This window comes from Desarmillaria tabescens (genome assembly GCF_030435595.1).
Source record: "Desarmillaria tabescens strain CCBAS 213 chromosome Unknown EV420scaffold_242, whole genome shotgun sequence".
NCBI classification, from domain to species: Eukaryota; Fungi; Basidiomycota; class Agaricomycetes; order Agaricales; family Physalacriaceae; genus Desarmillaria; species Desarmillaria tabescens.
Genome location: NW_026848541.1, coordinates 1 through 13,072, shown reverse-complemented (window position 1 = coordinate 13,072; position 13,072 = coordinate 1). Strand labels below are relative to the sequence as shown.

The following is a 13,072-nucleotide window of genomic DNA, read 5'->3' as shown; positions in this document are numbered from 1 at the left end:
TGACCCACGCGAACGCAGTTTCATGGGAATATCCCCATTAACCTTCACCTGGATGGCAATCTCCACCTCCAAACCCAAGCCTCAGAGCCTCCTTTGGCTTGCCGACGCCGCAGACTCGTGGGGTGCACCATAGATGGAGGGATAGGTCGCCGATGACTGGCTTTTTAACGGTCAGAGAGGCTTGTCGTACGTGACGCATGAAGGATCCAGAACACATGGCAAGCTTCAAGTCTGGCGAAGGTAGTGGTAGTAACAGGCAGAAGAGACTGGTGGCTGTGCACCGTCGACTCCCTTCTTACCAACACCAGCACCATGACTTCTACGCGACTACGCTTTCATCACGTTGATAATGACACTCCGTTGCGACACCATCAAAGGAGGGATATAGAACCACGGCACCTCGGACAGGCATTCGCAAATGTTCGCTGATTAAGGGTATGTCTGGGATGACCCCGACAAGCACTCTTGCCAGCGCTGAGGCATCTTTTGATGCCTCGTAACGACTTCTGCAGCCCTCGACACACACAAGGCCGAGGAATGAAGAGACTCGGTCCGACAAGATGGAGCATTTCGCAATGGAATACGTCGCGTGAGTTTCCTCGGAATCTTCTTGTGAGGCCCAGCAAACCAAACTCAAGGAGCTCGGAAAAGCGTGATATCGCTATTAACCTTGGCCTGGATGGCGATCTCCAAATTGAAGTTCAAGGAGCCTCCTTTTACTTTCCAGCACCTTCCAAGGAATCGTGGGGTGCACCATAGATGGAGGAAATAGCTGTGCGAGCAGACATGATTGTTTGTGATGGAGGAGAGTCAGGTCGTGGATGGCCAGCCTTTTGATGGTCAGAGTAGCTTGGAGTCGTAATTCACCATGGGCTGGACAACGAGGATTCACACGAGGGCGGAAGAAGACGCGACGAGGGTGCAAAGCGAGGCCTGATACGCCGTCTCACCAGAAGGAATTGTAATTCTCGCCTCAAATGCAGACAACCTGAGGGACGGCAGATTTCGTGGAGGATCGAGAACGAGTTCATTTTTGCCGTGGCAGGCTGCAAGGTGGTATTAGGCAGAGGTGTACGGTGGGTGTGCGCCATCGGCTCGCTTCTCACTATGACTTCTGCCTGACTACGCTTTCATCACGTTGAACCTGACGTTCCGCTGCGACGGAGGGATATGGTCGGACAGACAAGACGCAACGTCCACGAATGTTCGGGTATGTATGGGGTGACGTGACAAGTCCTCTTGCTAGCGCTGACGCATCTTCTTCTACAGACAATCCAGACACTTGTTGATGACCTCTGTGCTCATCGCACGTCAATCTTGCTGAGGTGACAGGTATATACTTCTTTTCAAGATTCAAAGTCCCGCTCTGATCTCAGTCAGGTCTGGCGGTGTCGAATAGCCATCTAGTCTAGGATACGCCGCTCATTCCCAATCCACATCGTCCTCTACGAGATGACATTTTATATCTATGATCGCGAGTCATGTTCCAGTTTCTCCCTCCAAGCCAATCTCATATTCTCTGCCAGCTTCCGCGAAAAAGCTCTACATACGAAGACACTTCCGAGTCAAAGATTCCGGGTGTGAGCGTGATATCGGTGGCGAACCAATGGAGGTTCGGGAATCCCTGCTCCTACGAATGATCGCTGTTCGTACGTCTAATTCTTTAGCTTCTTGTATTGACTCGGACGGTCATACGAAACATGTTCTCTTTGTTGATGGAAACATATAACGACTACGTCGGGACAAAAACACGCCTTTGCCCTGATACGGACACCAAGGAATGTGAACGGACACTTGAGCAAATCGAGAAAGCCAAGACGTTCCTGTCGAATCGACATGGAACACAGGAGGAGGGAAGAAGAAGTAGATTCAAAAAACTGAGAACGAGGCAAGCTGGACTTCGACTTCGACTGTCTGCCATGGAGAATTCACTAAACACCACGTGAAAAAGAAAAAGAGGGGAATGAACGCACCGTATTCCCATATTTCCCAAACTTGCTCTTCTTCCCATCCTGTCCGGGATCCTGCTGGAGCCCAACAGAGTTCGTACCCGTTCCAGGGGGCGGAGGGACGTTGGAGCCTGAGTGGGCAGCCATGAAGGGCTTGTACTCTTTCTTCTGCGTTGTCGCAACAGGAGCTGGAGGGACGGCTTGACCACCCGTAGGCGGGACATACACTGGAGGGAGGGCTCTGGCTGCAGGCGCGGGCACGGTGATCTTCTCGACGTAATTCGCGGGGAAGAGGGCCCTGCAGCCATTATGCTCGCCAAGCCACCAGTCCGCGTTGGTCTCTTCGACAATGGTAATGATGTCACCTGCTGCGAAGGAGAGGTCGTCGGGGTCCAAGGCGTCGAGGTTGTATGCCCAGAGTGCTTTGGCTTGGACGACGGTTGGTGCGGGGGCTGCTGGTGGAGGTGGGGGTGTGTCGAGGGCGACCTAACGGCGGATGGACGAACAGGCGCCTGTGCTGTTGTTGACTGGAGAGGGGATAGTTTTCGCTGCAGATTGGCTGCTTCTGCTTGGGTGAGGTACCCGTTGGCGACGAGAAGGTCGATGTTGGAAGCTGTCTGGGAGGCGATATGGGTTAGGAACGTCGTCTCCATCGTCGTCGTCGTTGTGTGTGAAAGAGATGAAAGAGCAGTACAGGCTCTCATCAGCTTCAGATTCCGCTATCTGACTTGCATGCCGGTTGCGGTGCAAGTTGTATATAGCAGCGCATCATTTGGGGAAGGTTCTCTCGCTCTTTCACACACAAAAGGCATCACATAGTGTAATTACTCGAGGTAGGGAACAAATACAGCTTTTTATATGTTCATGTATGCTCTACCATCGAGTACGAAATCCAAGATTGACCATCCTAGAGACACATCAGCGTCAAAACCGCGAACCAGAATGCGTACACCCAACTCCTGCACCGAAAATAGCCGTTCACGCAATCACTCGTTACACAGATACCCATCAAACTACCCCACGCAAATCTAACCTCAAGGAGATATCGTCATTAGGACCACCAAATTGAGGACCTTCAGAGCCTCCTTTTGCTTTCCGACACCGCCCCTTCGGGGGACTCGCGGGGTGTGCCATAGGGAGTAGCTGTGCAAGTAGACATGTCGTGGATGGCTAGCTTTTTAATGACGGGAGAAGACGCGACGAGGGTGCAAAACGAGGTCTAGTCTTCCATTCCTACACCGCCTCATCAGAAATGAAGTTTTCGTGCAGGTCTTCCAATGGCATTTTCCCTACCAGCACGCCCATGTTGGGAAGCAAGTTTGAGTCTTTTGAAGTCCAAACATCCATCGTTCAAAAGTTAACCCGAGCGAGCTGACAGACCGCAGTCCATGCGACGTCTTCCATCAAAAATTCCGTTGTCCTGAATTCCTGAACATTGGCTGTCCTCCTTGAGATCTAGAGGGTGAACACTGAATCACTAACAGAGAATCGAAGCGGCGAGAGACGATGGGTTTCCATTTTTTAATTTATCTTGCTCCTTAGACTTTCTTGTACTCATCTCGTCTGGTTAGGCGCAGAGTACGGCGCCCTCTAACTCGATTACTTTTCAGGCAGTATGGTTCGTTCGATTCCTTGTTTTATCACTCGTGTACCAACTGACGGGTCTTTTCAGTATCAATACATTGAAGGAATGACTACCACCTACTGAAGGAACAAGGAAGGTATGCACAACAGTCCATGTTACGGCGACGCTAGTTCACGTTTTTTCGCTGTTAGGAGACGACACTTCTGGTATCCGTTGGGTGTAGGCAAAGGTTTAAATGGTTTGAAGGGCCGTTGAAGGTGCGTTATTCATTTCATGCTTATTCTAATGCTAAGCGGTCTGCAGAATGCCTGCGCACCTGCCAACGAGCACAGCAAGACTCCGAATCTGCACCACAACACTCCGCATCTGCATGGCGGATACTGGATCCCCTGGTGTGATGGTGCACGCTACTCGACTCTGCACGACGACAGCGGCAGACCTTCACTTACCTCGTCTGGTGCTGACACGATTACGCAGCCATCTGCTGTGCTCGACGACGCCGCGATGCAGGACGACCACGATAGTCAACAGGAGAGGATGGGAAGGGCACAAAGTTGCGGCGAGACGAGAGGTAGACATGCGCGTGATGCGTGCGCGTATGGGGATGGGGATGGGTCGGGGAGGATGGTGCATGCTCGTGGAGAGGGATGCTGTGAGCGAGTGAGCGAGTTCTAAAATCGGATAGTGCTGGTGAGTGTTACAGTTGATAACTGTGGTCCGTGCTGATAGTTATTCTCTGCAGGTCCAGATTTAGAACACGTCGACGACGCTCCTAACCCATATCGCCTCTCAGACTGCCTCCAACATCGACTTTCTCGTTGCCAACGGGTATGTCACCCAAACAGAGGCAGCCGGCCTGCAGAGAAAACTATCCTCCCTCCAATCAACATCAACACCAGCGCCTGTTCGTTCGTCCGCCGTCGGGTCGTCTTCTATCCCGCCTCCTCCACCAGCAGCACCCGCACCAACCGTCATCCAAGTCATACTCTGGGCATACAACCTCGACGCCTCGGACCCCGACGACCTCTCCTTTGCAGCTGGGGACATCATCACCATTGTCGAGGAGACCAACGCGGACTGGTGGCTTGGCGAGCATAATGGCTGCAGGGCCCTCTTCCCCGCGAATTATGTCGAGAAGATCACCGCGCCTGCACCTGCAGCTAGGACTCTTCCTCCCGTGTATATCCCGCCTACGGGTAGTCGATCCGTCCCTCCCGCTCCCGCGACGACGCAGAAGAAAGAGTACAAGCCCTTCATGGCTGCTCATTCAGGCTCCAATGTTCCTCCGCCTCCTAGGGCTGGCACGAACTCCGTTGGGCTCCAGCAGGATCCCGGTCAGGAGGGGAAGAAGAGCAAGTTTGGAAAGTATGGTAATACGGTGCGTTTAATCCCTTTTCTTTTTCGTGTGACGTTTTCTGATGTGTTGGGTAGATGGCCCATTCTGCTGCGGTTGGTGTAGGCTTCGGTGCTGGTGCGGCTATTGGTGATGGCCTTGTTAGAGCGATATTCTGATTGGTAGAGAGCTAGTATTTATTTGTGATGCATCGTTTTATTTATTAACTCTATACCATATTCGCATTGTACAAGGACTTGCTCTATCAGGATGACAACTCACCAGACTGGCTCATGCAGAACCCAAGTCAAGGAGCGAAAAGCGTGATATCCTCATTAACCTTTGCGATCTCCAAGCCTCTTTTGCTTTCTAACACTGGCCTTTCCGAGGCTACCGAGACCGGACTCGGAAGACTCGTGGGGTGCGCCATAGATGGAGGGACAAAGGCGGGAGTGCACGTCAAAGGTGCAACACGAGGACTGGACATCTATCCTTAGACGCCGAGATCGCATCAACGCAGACAATGAGGGAGATTTCGTGAAGGATCATCGATGAAGAACAAGGACACACATTCATTGTAACAGGCTGCAAGGTAAAGTACATGGTGGCTGTGCATCGTCGACTCTCTTCTCGCCATGACTTCTGCGCGACTACGCGTTCATCAAGGCCCTCAGCACAACGTTAGGATTCTGCTGCATGACACCTCGTACGGACAAGGTGCGACACTCGCAAATGTCTGGTGCGACGGCGACAAGAACTTGCGCGCGCTGAGGCATCTTTCGACGCTTGGTAACGACCTCTGCGCTCACCGCAGCTCCTCGACACACAAGCCCAAGGAATGAAGAGATTCGGTCCGACGTGATAGAGCATTTCGCGATGGAATGTCCGTTGCCTTTAGGCCGGTGTGGGGCGATACGTCTCCTTTGACACGTGTCGCGCGTGTTTCTGGGTGCGTATCCATGCTAGTATCAGTTTTTTCTCTTCTTCTAATTCGACTGTACAGACGAACAGCCCTTCTTTTCAGTTCAGCTGGATCTTTTGTCGATGTTGACCTGGAAGTTCGAAGGAACAAGGCTCCAGACGAAGTGTCATCTACCCCCTTGGTATGGAGGAGGAGGAAGATGAAGGAGACTGGTGGGAGGAAGAAGAAGACGAGCACGGTTAGTCGCCGCACTCCTGCCACATCACGAGAGCATTACCCGCAACGACGCAGGTACAAGCCCTTCATGGCTGCTCATTCTGGCTCTAATGTCTCTCCGCCTCCTGGATCGAATATGAACTCTGTTGGACTCCAGCAGGACCCCGGTCACGAGGGGAAGAAGAGCAAGTTTGAGAAGTATGGTAATACGGACCATATCTGCTGATGGAGACAAGGGCGAAGAGGGTGCGAGACGGCGGAGAACGTGCAACAAGTCTGAGAACCAGGAAGGATGTCCATTCCTAGTCAGGGACAAGGATGCTTGGAGTGCGAGATTGGCATAGTGACGTTCTGGCAGAAACAATAGATACTGCAGATAAGATAACGCCAAGAGGAGACGACGGTAAGGAAGTGGCGTCAGGCCTATGCAAAACGGCCATCAGGAGGGATGTTTCAACCTGATGGGGAGAAGAAAGACGTGACGGCCTTCGCATGTAAAGACGTATGCATCCCGGGAGTCAAGACGCAACCCAATGAAATTATACTCATACACATAGGAAAGAGCCTTTGTCCCGACGAAGATAAAAGGAGCCTTGTCCTCTGGAAAGGGGATAGACGTCCACAAATGTGTTTTGGACACAGATATAGTCATAAAATTCCTTGCGCACCAAGTGTGGAGGTTGTCCAATGCGTGCTGTAGACCCTGTGTGTCGAGAACAGTGCAATGTCATCGGCATGCTCAATGTGGAAAATATGGCGATCCATTCACACGATGTCGTCAGGAATGGACAAATCGGAAAAGTAAATGTTCCACAATGAAAGCGATAAGGTATCACCTGCAAGGACACCAATAGAAGATTGAAAGGTGTTGGAACAGGAAGATCCCGTTCTGACGACGTAGTCCATTTCGCGGTACATATGACGGATCCAATCGAACATGGGTCCACCGACACCAAGCTTCTGCAGCTTAATCCATAGGGTTGAAAGATCGGTAGAAGGGAAGGCGTTCTCGAGATCGACGAAGTATACATACAGGACTTTGCCTTGAGCATGAGCGGAATCGATCGCCGCCCGGAGGATAAAGGAATTGTTATGGGTGCGATTGCGATTGTGCTCTCTAAATCCATTCCGGGAGTCCGGAAGAGCGTCTACGTCTTCCATCCATTCGGTAAGGCGACGGTCAATCAACAGTGTCAGAAATTTCAACATGCAGGACTGGAGACCGATGGCACGGTAACTATCGGGCATGCTAAGATCTCGATCCTTCTTGGGAATTGCGGCCAAGAGGCTGGTGAGCCATATGCGAGGGATCTCGTCGGCATCTAAGCAGTGATTAAATAACCTCACGAGATCATTTTCAGGTATCGCAAGAATCTCCCGCTGATTTACGAGATCAGTTCCCATCGCAGCGGAACCCCCCTACGCCGAATATGCTCTTTAGCATTCCGAACTTCTTCACGAGTAATCGGCCGTGAGAACGAACGGAAACGAGTGGTATCCATGGTGTTTAGAGGCATGCTAGAGGACAGTTTGCAATTAAATGACCGTCGGGGAATATCGAAGTGAAGTGATAACAGGCAAAGTGTATGGTGGCTGTGCACCCTCGACTTGCTTTGTACCGAACGAACATTCCATCGCAAAGTACTCTATCACGTCTCTTCATTCCTTGACTGCAGAAGCGACTCTGGATTGTCTGCAAACAAAAACGGTACTTGCCACGTCAACCTGGCAGGCGCACTTCAATACGAGATGCCCTGGTTTCATATCTAGCATCATGGCAGAACCCCATTGACGGCCGTGAGGAAAGCATGAGTAGTCGAATCGTCGTCGTCGAGATGTAAGAGGTCGCACAGCCACCATACACCTCCGACCTGAATTATGAATTTCCTACGTCCTGGCGAACCTTTTCTCGTGAAAGGTAGCGATTCATCTTCACTTGTCAGTTTGCAGTGACTCGGACAGTAGTACGATTTCGCGGCTCTCCGGTGATCAAATTTGTTGGTAGTCAAGTAAAAATGATAAGATGCACATTTATTTTGCTATATCACCACCTCAAAGATGACAGGCACAACGTAGTCCTCGCGAAGACGGTATCCTCCTTTATTCTGCACCCGTATTCGAACGACTCGTCGTCTGCAGCCAATTCTCAGACACTGGCCATACAATCCATTGGCAATTTCTGTATTCCGGCTTGCACTCACCCCCTTTGCAGGTCCATCCCCGAGTTCGCCTCCGAGTCCTCGAGGGATTGATCGTAGGGGAAAGGGGGATCTAAGTCTATATAATTTTCCTATACGAACGGGTTGCTTATGAGCTATAGATCACGTTGCTGTAACTTTACGCACCCGGACGTTCTGCCACAAAGGTTTCAACAGTTTCTCTTGCATCAGCTTCGCAAATTTCACGAACCGAGCTGTGCTCTTGAATCCCGTGTCCTCAACCTTCGAGGGTCTCGGAGGGAATACTACATGTTCGTCAAGAAAGTAAGCAAAGTTGAAGGCCCATGAAACCTGATAGTTTGAAGTATGAGATTTAGTAGTAATCAAAGAAAAGGAAAGGAATGATTGTGCACGTACAACTTGGCTCGCCGCTTGATCCGTAGACTCGAGTTTGGAACCACGCTTCCAGCTGATCGATATCAAGACATCCGGAACTGCCAATACTAGAGAATCAGGAACTCCGCCACGCAAAATCTGTACAACAAAATCGAAACGGAGTGGCTGCATGGAATGTATGGGATGCATGGAATAGCGGAGGTATCTCGAGCATTTGGTTGTGTCCTTTGAAAGCTCGAGTTTGTTCGCCGGCGTCTTGTGCTCGGGGGCGACGTTGAATTCGACGAATGACAGCAAGGTATGGAAGATGGCAGTGACGAGCTGTTCACGTCGGTGTAATATGGCATTTGAATTCTCTGTTGGGATTTCCCTGTATGGCTCTGGGAGTTCGGCCTCCCTCTGGAGACCCAACAAAAAATCGATGACATGAATCGTTTTCGAGAATGTCCTGTCCTGTAAAGGTGATACATGTTAATAGAAGCTCCAAAGAGAGAGTTACTGATGTGTTGCAAAGTCCGTGACATGTCAAGGAGGAGGATATCTTCCCACCAAGGGTCAATATCACCCAAGGCAGGAAGGTACCTTTTTATGGTCTTGACGAGGTGATGATCCACCCCAACGGCGGAACAGATGTCTATCCAAAGTAGGAATTGGTCATCATACTCGTTCGGGGGAGGGTCTCTCCCAAAGGCTGCACGATAGGCTCTCCGTAAGGTCCTTCCAGCATAGGCTCGGGCATAGCCAGACTCATACATTTAGCAGTAGTGACGGGGAGGTGGAAAAAGGGAGGAGCTAGGCAAAGTCACGCATCGTGAAGAGCTTGTCACGCGAGTCTGAGAGAATTAGTAGATAAGGATTTTGAGTTTGAGTGGGTGGTACATGTGATTGTGAGCGCAGCGAGTAGAACTGGCCGGCATGTGAGGAACCCGTCCGGTGCAGCGTGAGGACTTGGGTTACCATTTCTTTCGTAATTTGTTCTCGATGGCTGCTCCCCCGCTTGCAGCTGCCCTGAAATCCGCGTCGTTTGGGGTGGAGGTGATCCACTTGCTTCTTGATTCTGATGACATTCGAGTCCTCTCTCTTTTTGCGAAGTATGTTTTCCGAGTTTTTAGTCGTACACCGCTGTATTCTCCGTAAATACTCTGCTTCTGGTTATGCCACGCCTTCGTTCTCCTCAGCCACAGTCCTCCTCTTTACACAGCTGGGTGGCGACTATTTTCCGCAGGTCAAAATGGAATCAAAATCCTTGGCACCCCCCTACATAATAAGGAAATACTGAAGGATTTTGACTGATGCAAAATCTCAAAAGTGCGTTTTGATGTTATTTTGACTCATGCAAAATAGCCGTCACCCAGCTGTGATTGTCCCGGCCGCTTTAGTACCCTGCGGAGTGTCTCTACCCCGCGAGACGCACTCAAGTAGTGTGGTTACAACGGTATGAGCCTTCGCAGCCACAGCGCATGGCTTGCCATGTCAGGGCTGTGGACCCGGCCGTTCCTTATTGGGACCTGGCGCCGGTAACACCACCACCACCACCAAACAAGTGCAAATGTTACGGACCTCGGCCCCGGGAAGCTCCCGCCAAGGTTTGTCCGGATTTTAGCATATTTTAGGCCCAAAAAAAGCGAAATCTTTGTCCGTAGATAGCATATTTCAGACCCAAAATTTGAAACCCTTGTCCGTAGTTAGCATATTTTAGGGCCTCTGAGGCCTGGATGAATGGCACCTGGCGGAATCCCTGTAGTTGGAGAGGCACATAGCGAAGACTTTTTGGGATCTGAAGGATGGATGGAAGTGACACTGAAATTTCATCCGGAAAATATAAGGCGAAAGACGCCAAAATTTGGCCCGCGGCGCTGTCCGGCACGGACGGACCGGCAGAAGCCTTGTCCGAGTTAGCATATTTTAGGTGCCAATCTTTGCATATTTGAGGCCAAAAATCAGGGTTTTCTGCCGGACAAACCTTGGCGGGAGCTTCCCGGGGCCTCTTTTTTTTTGGCGTCGTTTCCGTCCTTTCATCGCGTCGCATATCTTTCATTTCTTATCGTGTCGGTCTGGGGCGTGAGATTATTGTTTCTACATGTATAAAGAATGACCGTGTTTCTTTTCAGTAGGTAGAAATGAGTATGTTGTCGTCTTTCTGTTTCTTTGCTGATGCGCCTTGCTCCTGGGTTGACCTTGCAAGATTATTCAGTCGATTTTTCTCGAAGATATCCTAAGTCTCAGTAAAAGTTACTCCATGTACATTCAAAAATCTTTATAGATTGGTCATACTTATTGCGTGAATAATTTCGCTGCGCTCGCAAAAGGTGGGTACTCCCCAAACCAGATGCTGAGCTCCGATCCTTGACCTGTTCTGTCATATGTTAGCTATAACTAGAACCACAGATGCAGCAAAGCAACGACATGTCTTGTGCATTGTAGAGTCCTCTGAGGGTATCGCGCATGTTGCAATGTTGCAAGTCCCTCAGAGAGTACTCGGTTCGATGGATGCGACGGAAGATGTCTGGATGTCACCCAAGGAGAAAATAGGGGTTAGCATGCTTGCTCTGAGGACGTCCCCCACATTAAGGAGCGACTGGTATCATTCTGTCGAAAGGCTACCGCGCTACGACACTCTCGCATCTTTTCCGTCAAAAAGCTACCGCGCTATGACGATGAGGGGTGGGATTCGAAAGACTGCCGCGCTACGATTCCCTCTCGCTTGTTGCCGACAGCATTTGCACTGTCCATGACTGGAGTGTTTATGCGCGGCCTCCAAGAAATATTGAGAAAAACATCAGCCTACCGCCGAGGCCGTGAGAGAGTTACTCATGACGGGGCTTTACCATAGCGGCAGAGCGTAGGCCTGGTTCGGTACCGTAGCAGCATTGTTCCTCGAGTTGTTAGTGTACATACGGGGGGCTGTAGTACGGACCCTGGCACGCTTCTGTCGAGGAGCACCGTCGGGTAATCAAACTTCTTTCCTTCCTTCCCACGGTCCATATTATTCTCGTTGTTCCCTATGATATTGCTGATATTTTGCTTGTCCCTACACTTCTTTCAAATCCGTGAGACGTTCTTGGTTGGCAACTACGGATATCACAGCGGCATGAGGGAGTGCAGTCTGTACACCCCATAGTACGGCGCCCTCAAGTTTTTTCTCCCCCCTCCCCCCCCCCAACTGGAACACTTTTCACGCTAGGCAGCATGGTTCGTTTGATGCCTTTTTTCGTCACTTATTCTGTATGCGAAACAGCCCCATTTTATGGCCACGCTAACTCATCTTTTTGCACTTAGAAGACGATGTTTCTGGTACTTACTGGACGTAAACGAAGGGTTCAATGGATTGAAAGATCAATAAAGGTGTGTGATTCGTGATTATTCCCACTCTATACTAAGACCAAGCGGTCTGTGCAGAACGGATGCGCACCTGCCAATGAGCACGGCGGGACTCCGACTCCGTACCACCACACTCCGAGTTCGCATGGTGAAGACTGGATCCCTCGGTGCGGTAGTGGACGCTGGCCGACTCTGCACGACGACGGCCCACCTTCACCTACCTCGTCTGATGCCGACACGATTACGCAGCTATCTGCTGTGCTCGACGACGCCGACATGCCGGCCGATAATGATAGTCAACAGCGGGGGTTGCGATGAGACGAGGGTAGACATGCGGGTGATGCGTGCGCGTATGGGGATGGGGATGGGTCGGGGAGGATGGTGCATGCTTGTGGAGTTGAGCGGGTGAGCGTGTTCTAAAATTGGATAGTGCTGGTGAGTGTTACCCTCAGCAACTGTGGTCCGTGCTGATAGTCGTTCCCTGCGGATCCAGATTTAGAACACGTAGACGACGCTCTTCCTCCAATCAACATCAACACCCGCGCCTGTTCGTCCGTCCGCCGTTAGGTCGCCCTCCATCCCGCCACCTCCACCAGCACCAGCACCCGCACCAACCGTCGTCCAAGCCAAAGCACTATGGGCCTACAACCTCGACGCCTCTGACCCCGACGATCTCTCCTTCGCGGCTGGGGACATCATCGCCATTGTCGAAGAGACCAACGCGGACTGGTGGCTTGGCGAGCACAACGGCTGCAGGGCCCTCTTCCCTGCGAACTATGTCGAGAAGATCACCGCGCCTGCACCTGCAGCTAGGACTCTTCCTCCCGTGTATATCCCGCCTACGGGTGGTCGATCCGTCCCTCCAGCTCCTGCTGCGACACAGAAGAAAGAGTACAAGCCCTTCATGGCTGCCCATTCTGGCTCCAACGTCCCTCCGCCTCCTGGGGCGGGTACCAACTCTGTTGGTCTCCAGCAGGACCCCGGCCAGGATGGGAAGAAGAGCAAGTTTGGGAAGTACGGTAATACAGTGCGTTCACTCCCTTTTCTTTTTCGTGTGACGTTTTCTGACGTGTTAGATAGATGGCTCATTCTGCTGCAGGTGGTGTAGGCTTCGGTGCGGGTGCTGCTATTGGGTGGTGGGCTTGTTAGAGCGATATTCTGAGTGGTAGAGAACGGGTATTTATTCGTGAT

General features: G+C 51.2%; 5 protein-coding genes across 5 annotated transcripts; 3 read left to right on the top strand and 2 right to left on the bottom strand.

Moving 5' to 3' along the window:
- Positions 1-1,869: 1,869 nt before the first annotated feature.
- On the bottom strand, positions 1,870-2,602 carry EV420DRAFT_1654855 (SH3-domain-containing protein; the record flags this gene model as incomplete). Its single annotated transcript, XM_060478823.1, has 3 exons — positions 1,870-1,914; positions 1,974-2,401; positions 2,452-2,602. The coding sequence occupies 3 exons, from the start codon at positions 2,600-2,602 to the stop codon at positions 1,870-1,872; spliced, it is 624 nt and encodes a 207-aa protein (XP_060321500.1).
- A 1,205-nt stretch (positions 2,603-3,807) lies between these two features.
- EV420DRAFT_1654854 (uncharacterized protein) lies at positions 3,808-5,046 on the top strand (the record flags this gene model as incomplete). Its single annotated transcript, XM_060478822.1, has 3 exons — positions 3,808-4,194; positions 4,289-4,912; positions 4,966-5,046. 3 exons carry the CDS (start codon positions 3,808-3,810, stop codon positions 5,044-5,046), a joined length of 1,092 nt encoding a protein of 363 aa, XP_060321499.1.
- A 702-nt stretch (positions 5,047-5,748) lies between these two features.
- On the top strand, positions 5,749-6,231 carry EV420DRAFT_1654853 (uncharacterized protein; the record flags this gene model as incomplete). The annotated part of the gene is made up of 2 exons (XM_060478821.1): positions 5,749-5,816; positions 5,871-6,231. 2 exons carry the CDS (start codon positions 5,749-5,751, stop codon positions 6,229-6,231), a joined length of 429 nt encoding a protein of 142 aa, XP_060321498.1.
- Positions 6,232-8,456: 2,225 nt separating this feature from the next.
- EV420DRAFT_561653 (uncharacterized protein) lies at positions 8,457-9,491 on the bottom strand. Its single transcript, XM_060482596.1, has 2 exons — positions 8,582-9,491; positions 8,457-8,515 (listed from the first exon to the last, which is right to left on the bottom strand). Exon 1 carries the CDS (start codon positions 9,313-9,315, stop codon positions 8,668-8,670), a length of 648 nt encoding a protein of 215 aa, XP_060321497.1. The 5' UTR covers positions 9,316-9,491; the 3' UTR covers positions 8,457-8,515; positions 8,582-8,667.
- A 2,487-nt stretch (positions 9,492-11,978) lies between these two features.
- Positions 11,979-13,017, top strand: EV420DRAFT_1489337 (uncharacterized protein; the record flags this gene model as incomplete). The annotated part of the gene is made up of 3 exons (XM_060470685.1): positions 11,979-12,286; positions 12,449-12,908; positions 12,962-13,017. Coding segments are annotated over 3 exons (824 nt in total), but the record flags the coding sequence as incomplete, so codon positions are not given.
- Between the last annotated feature and the right edge of the window lie 55 nt (positions 13,018-13,072).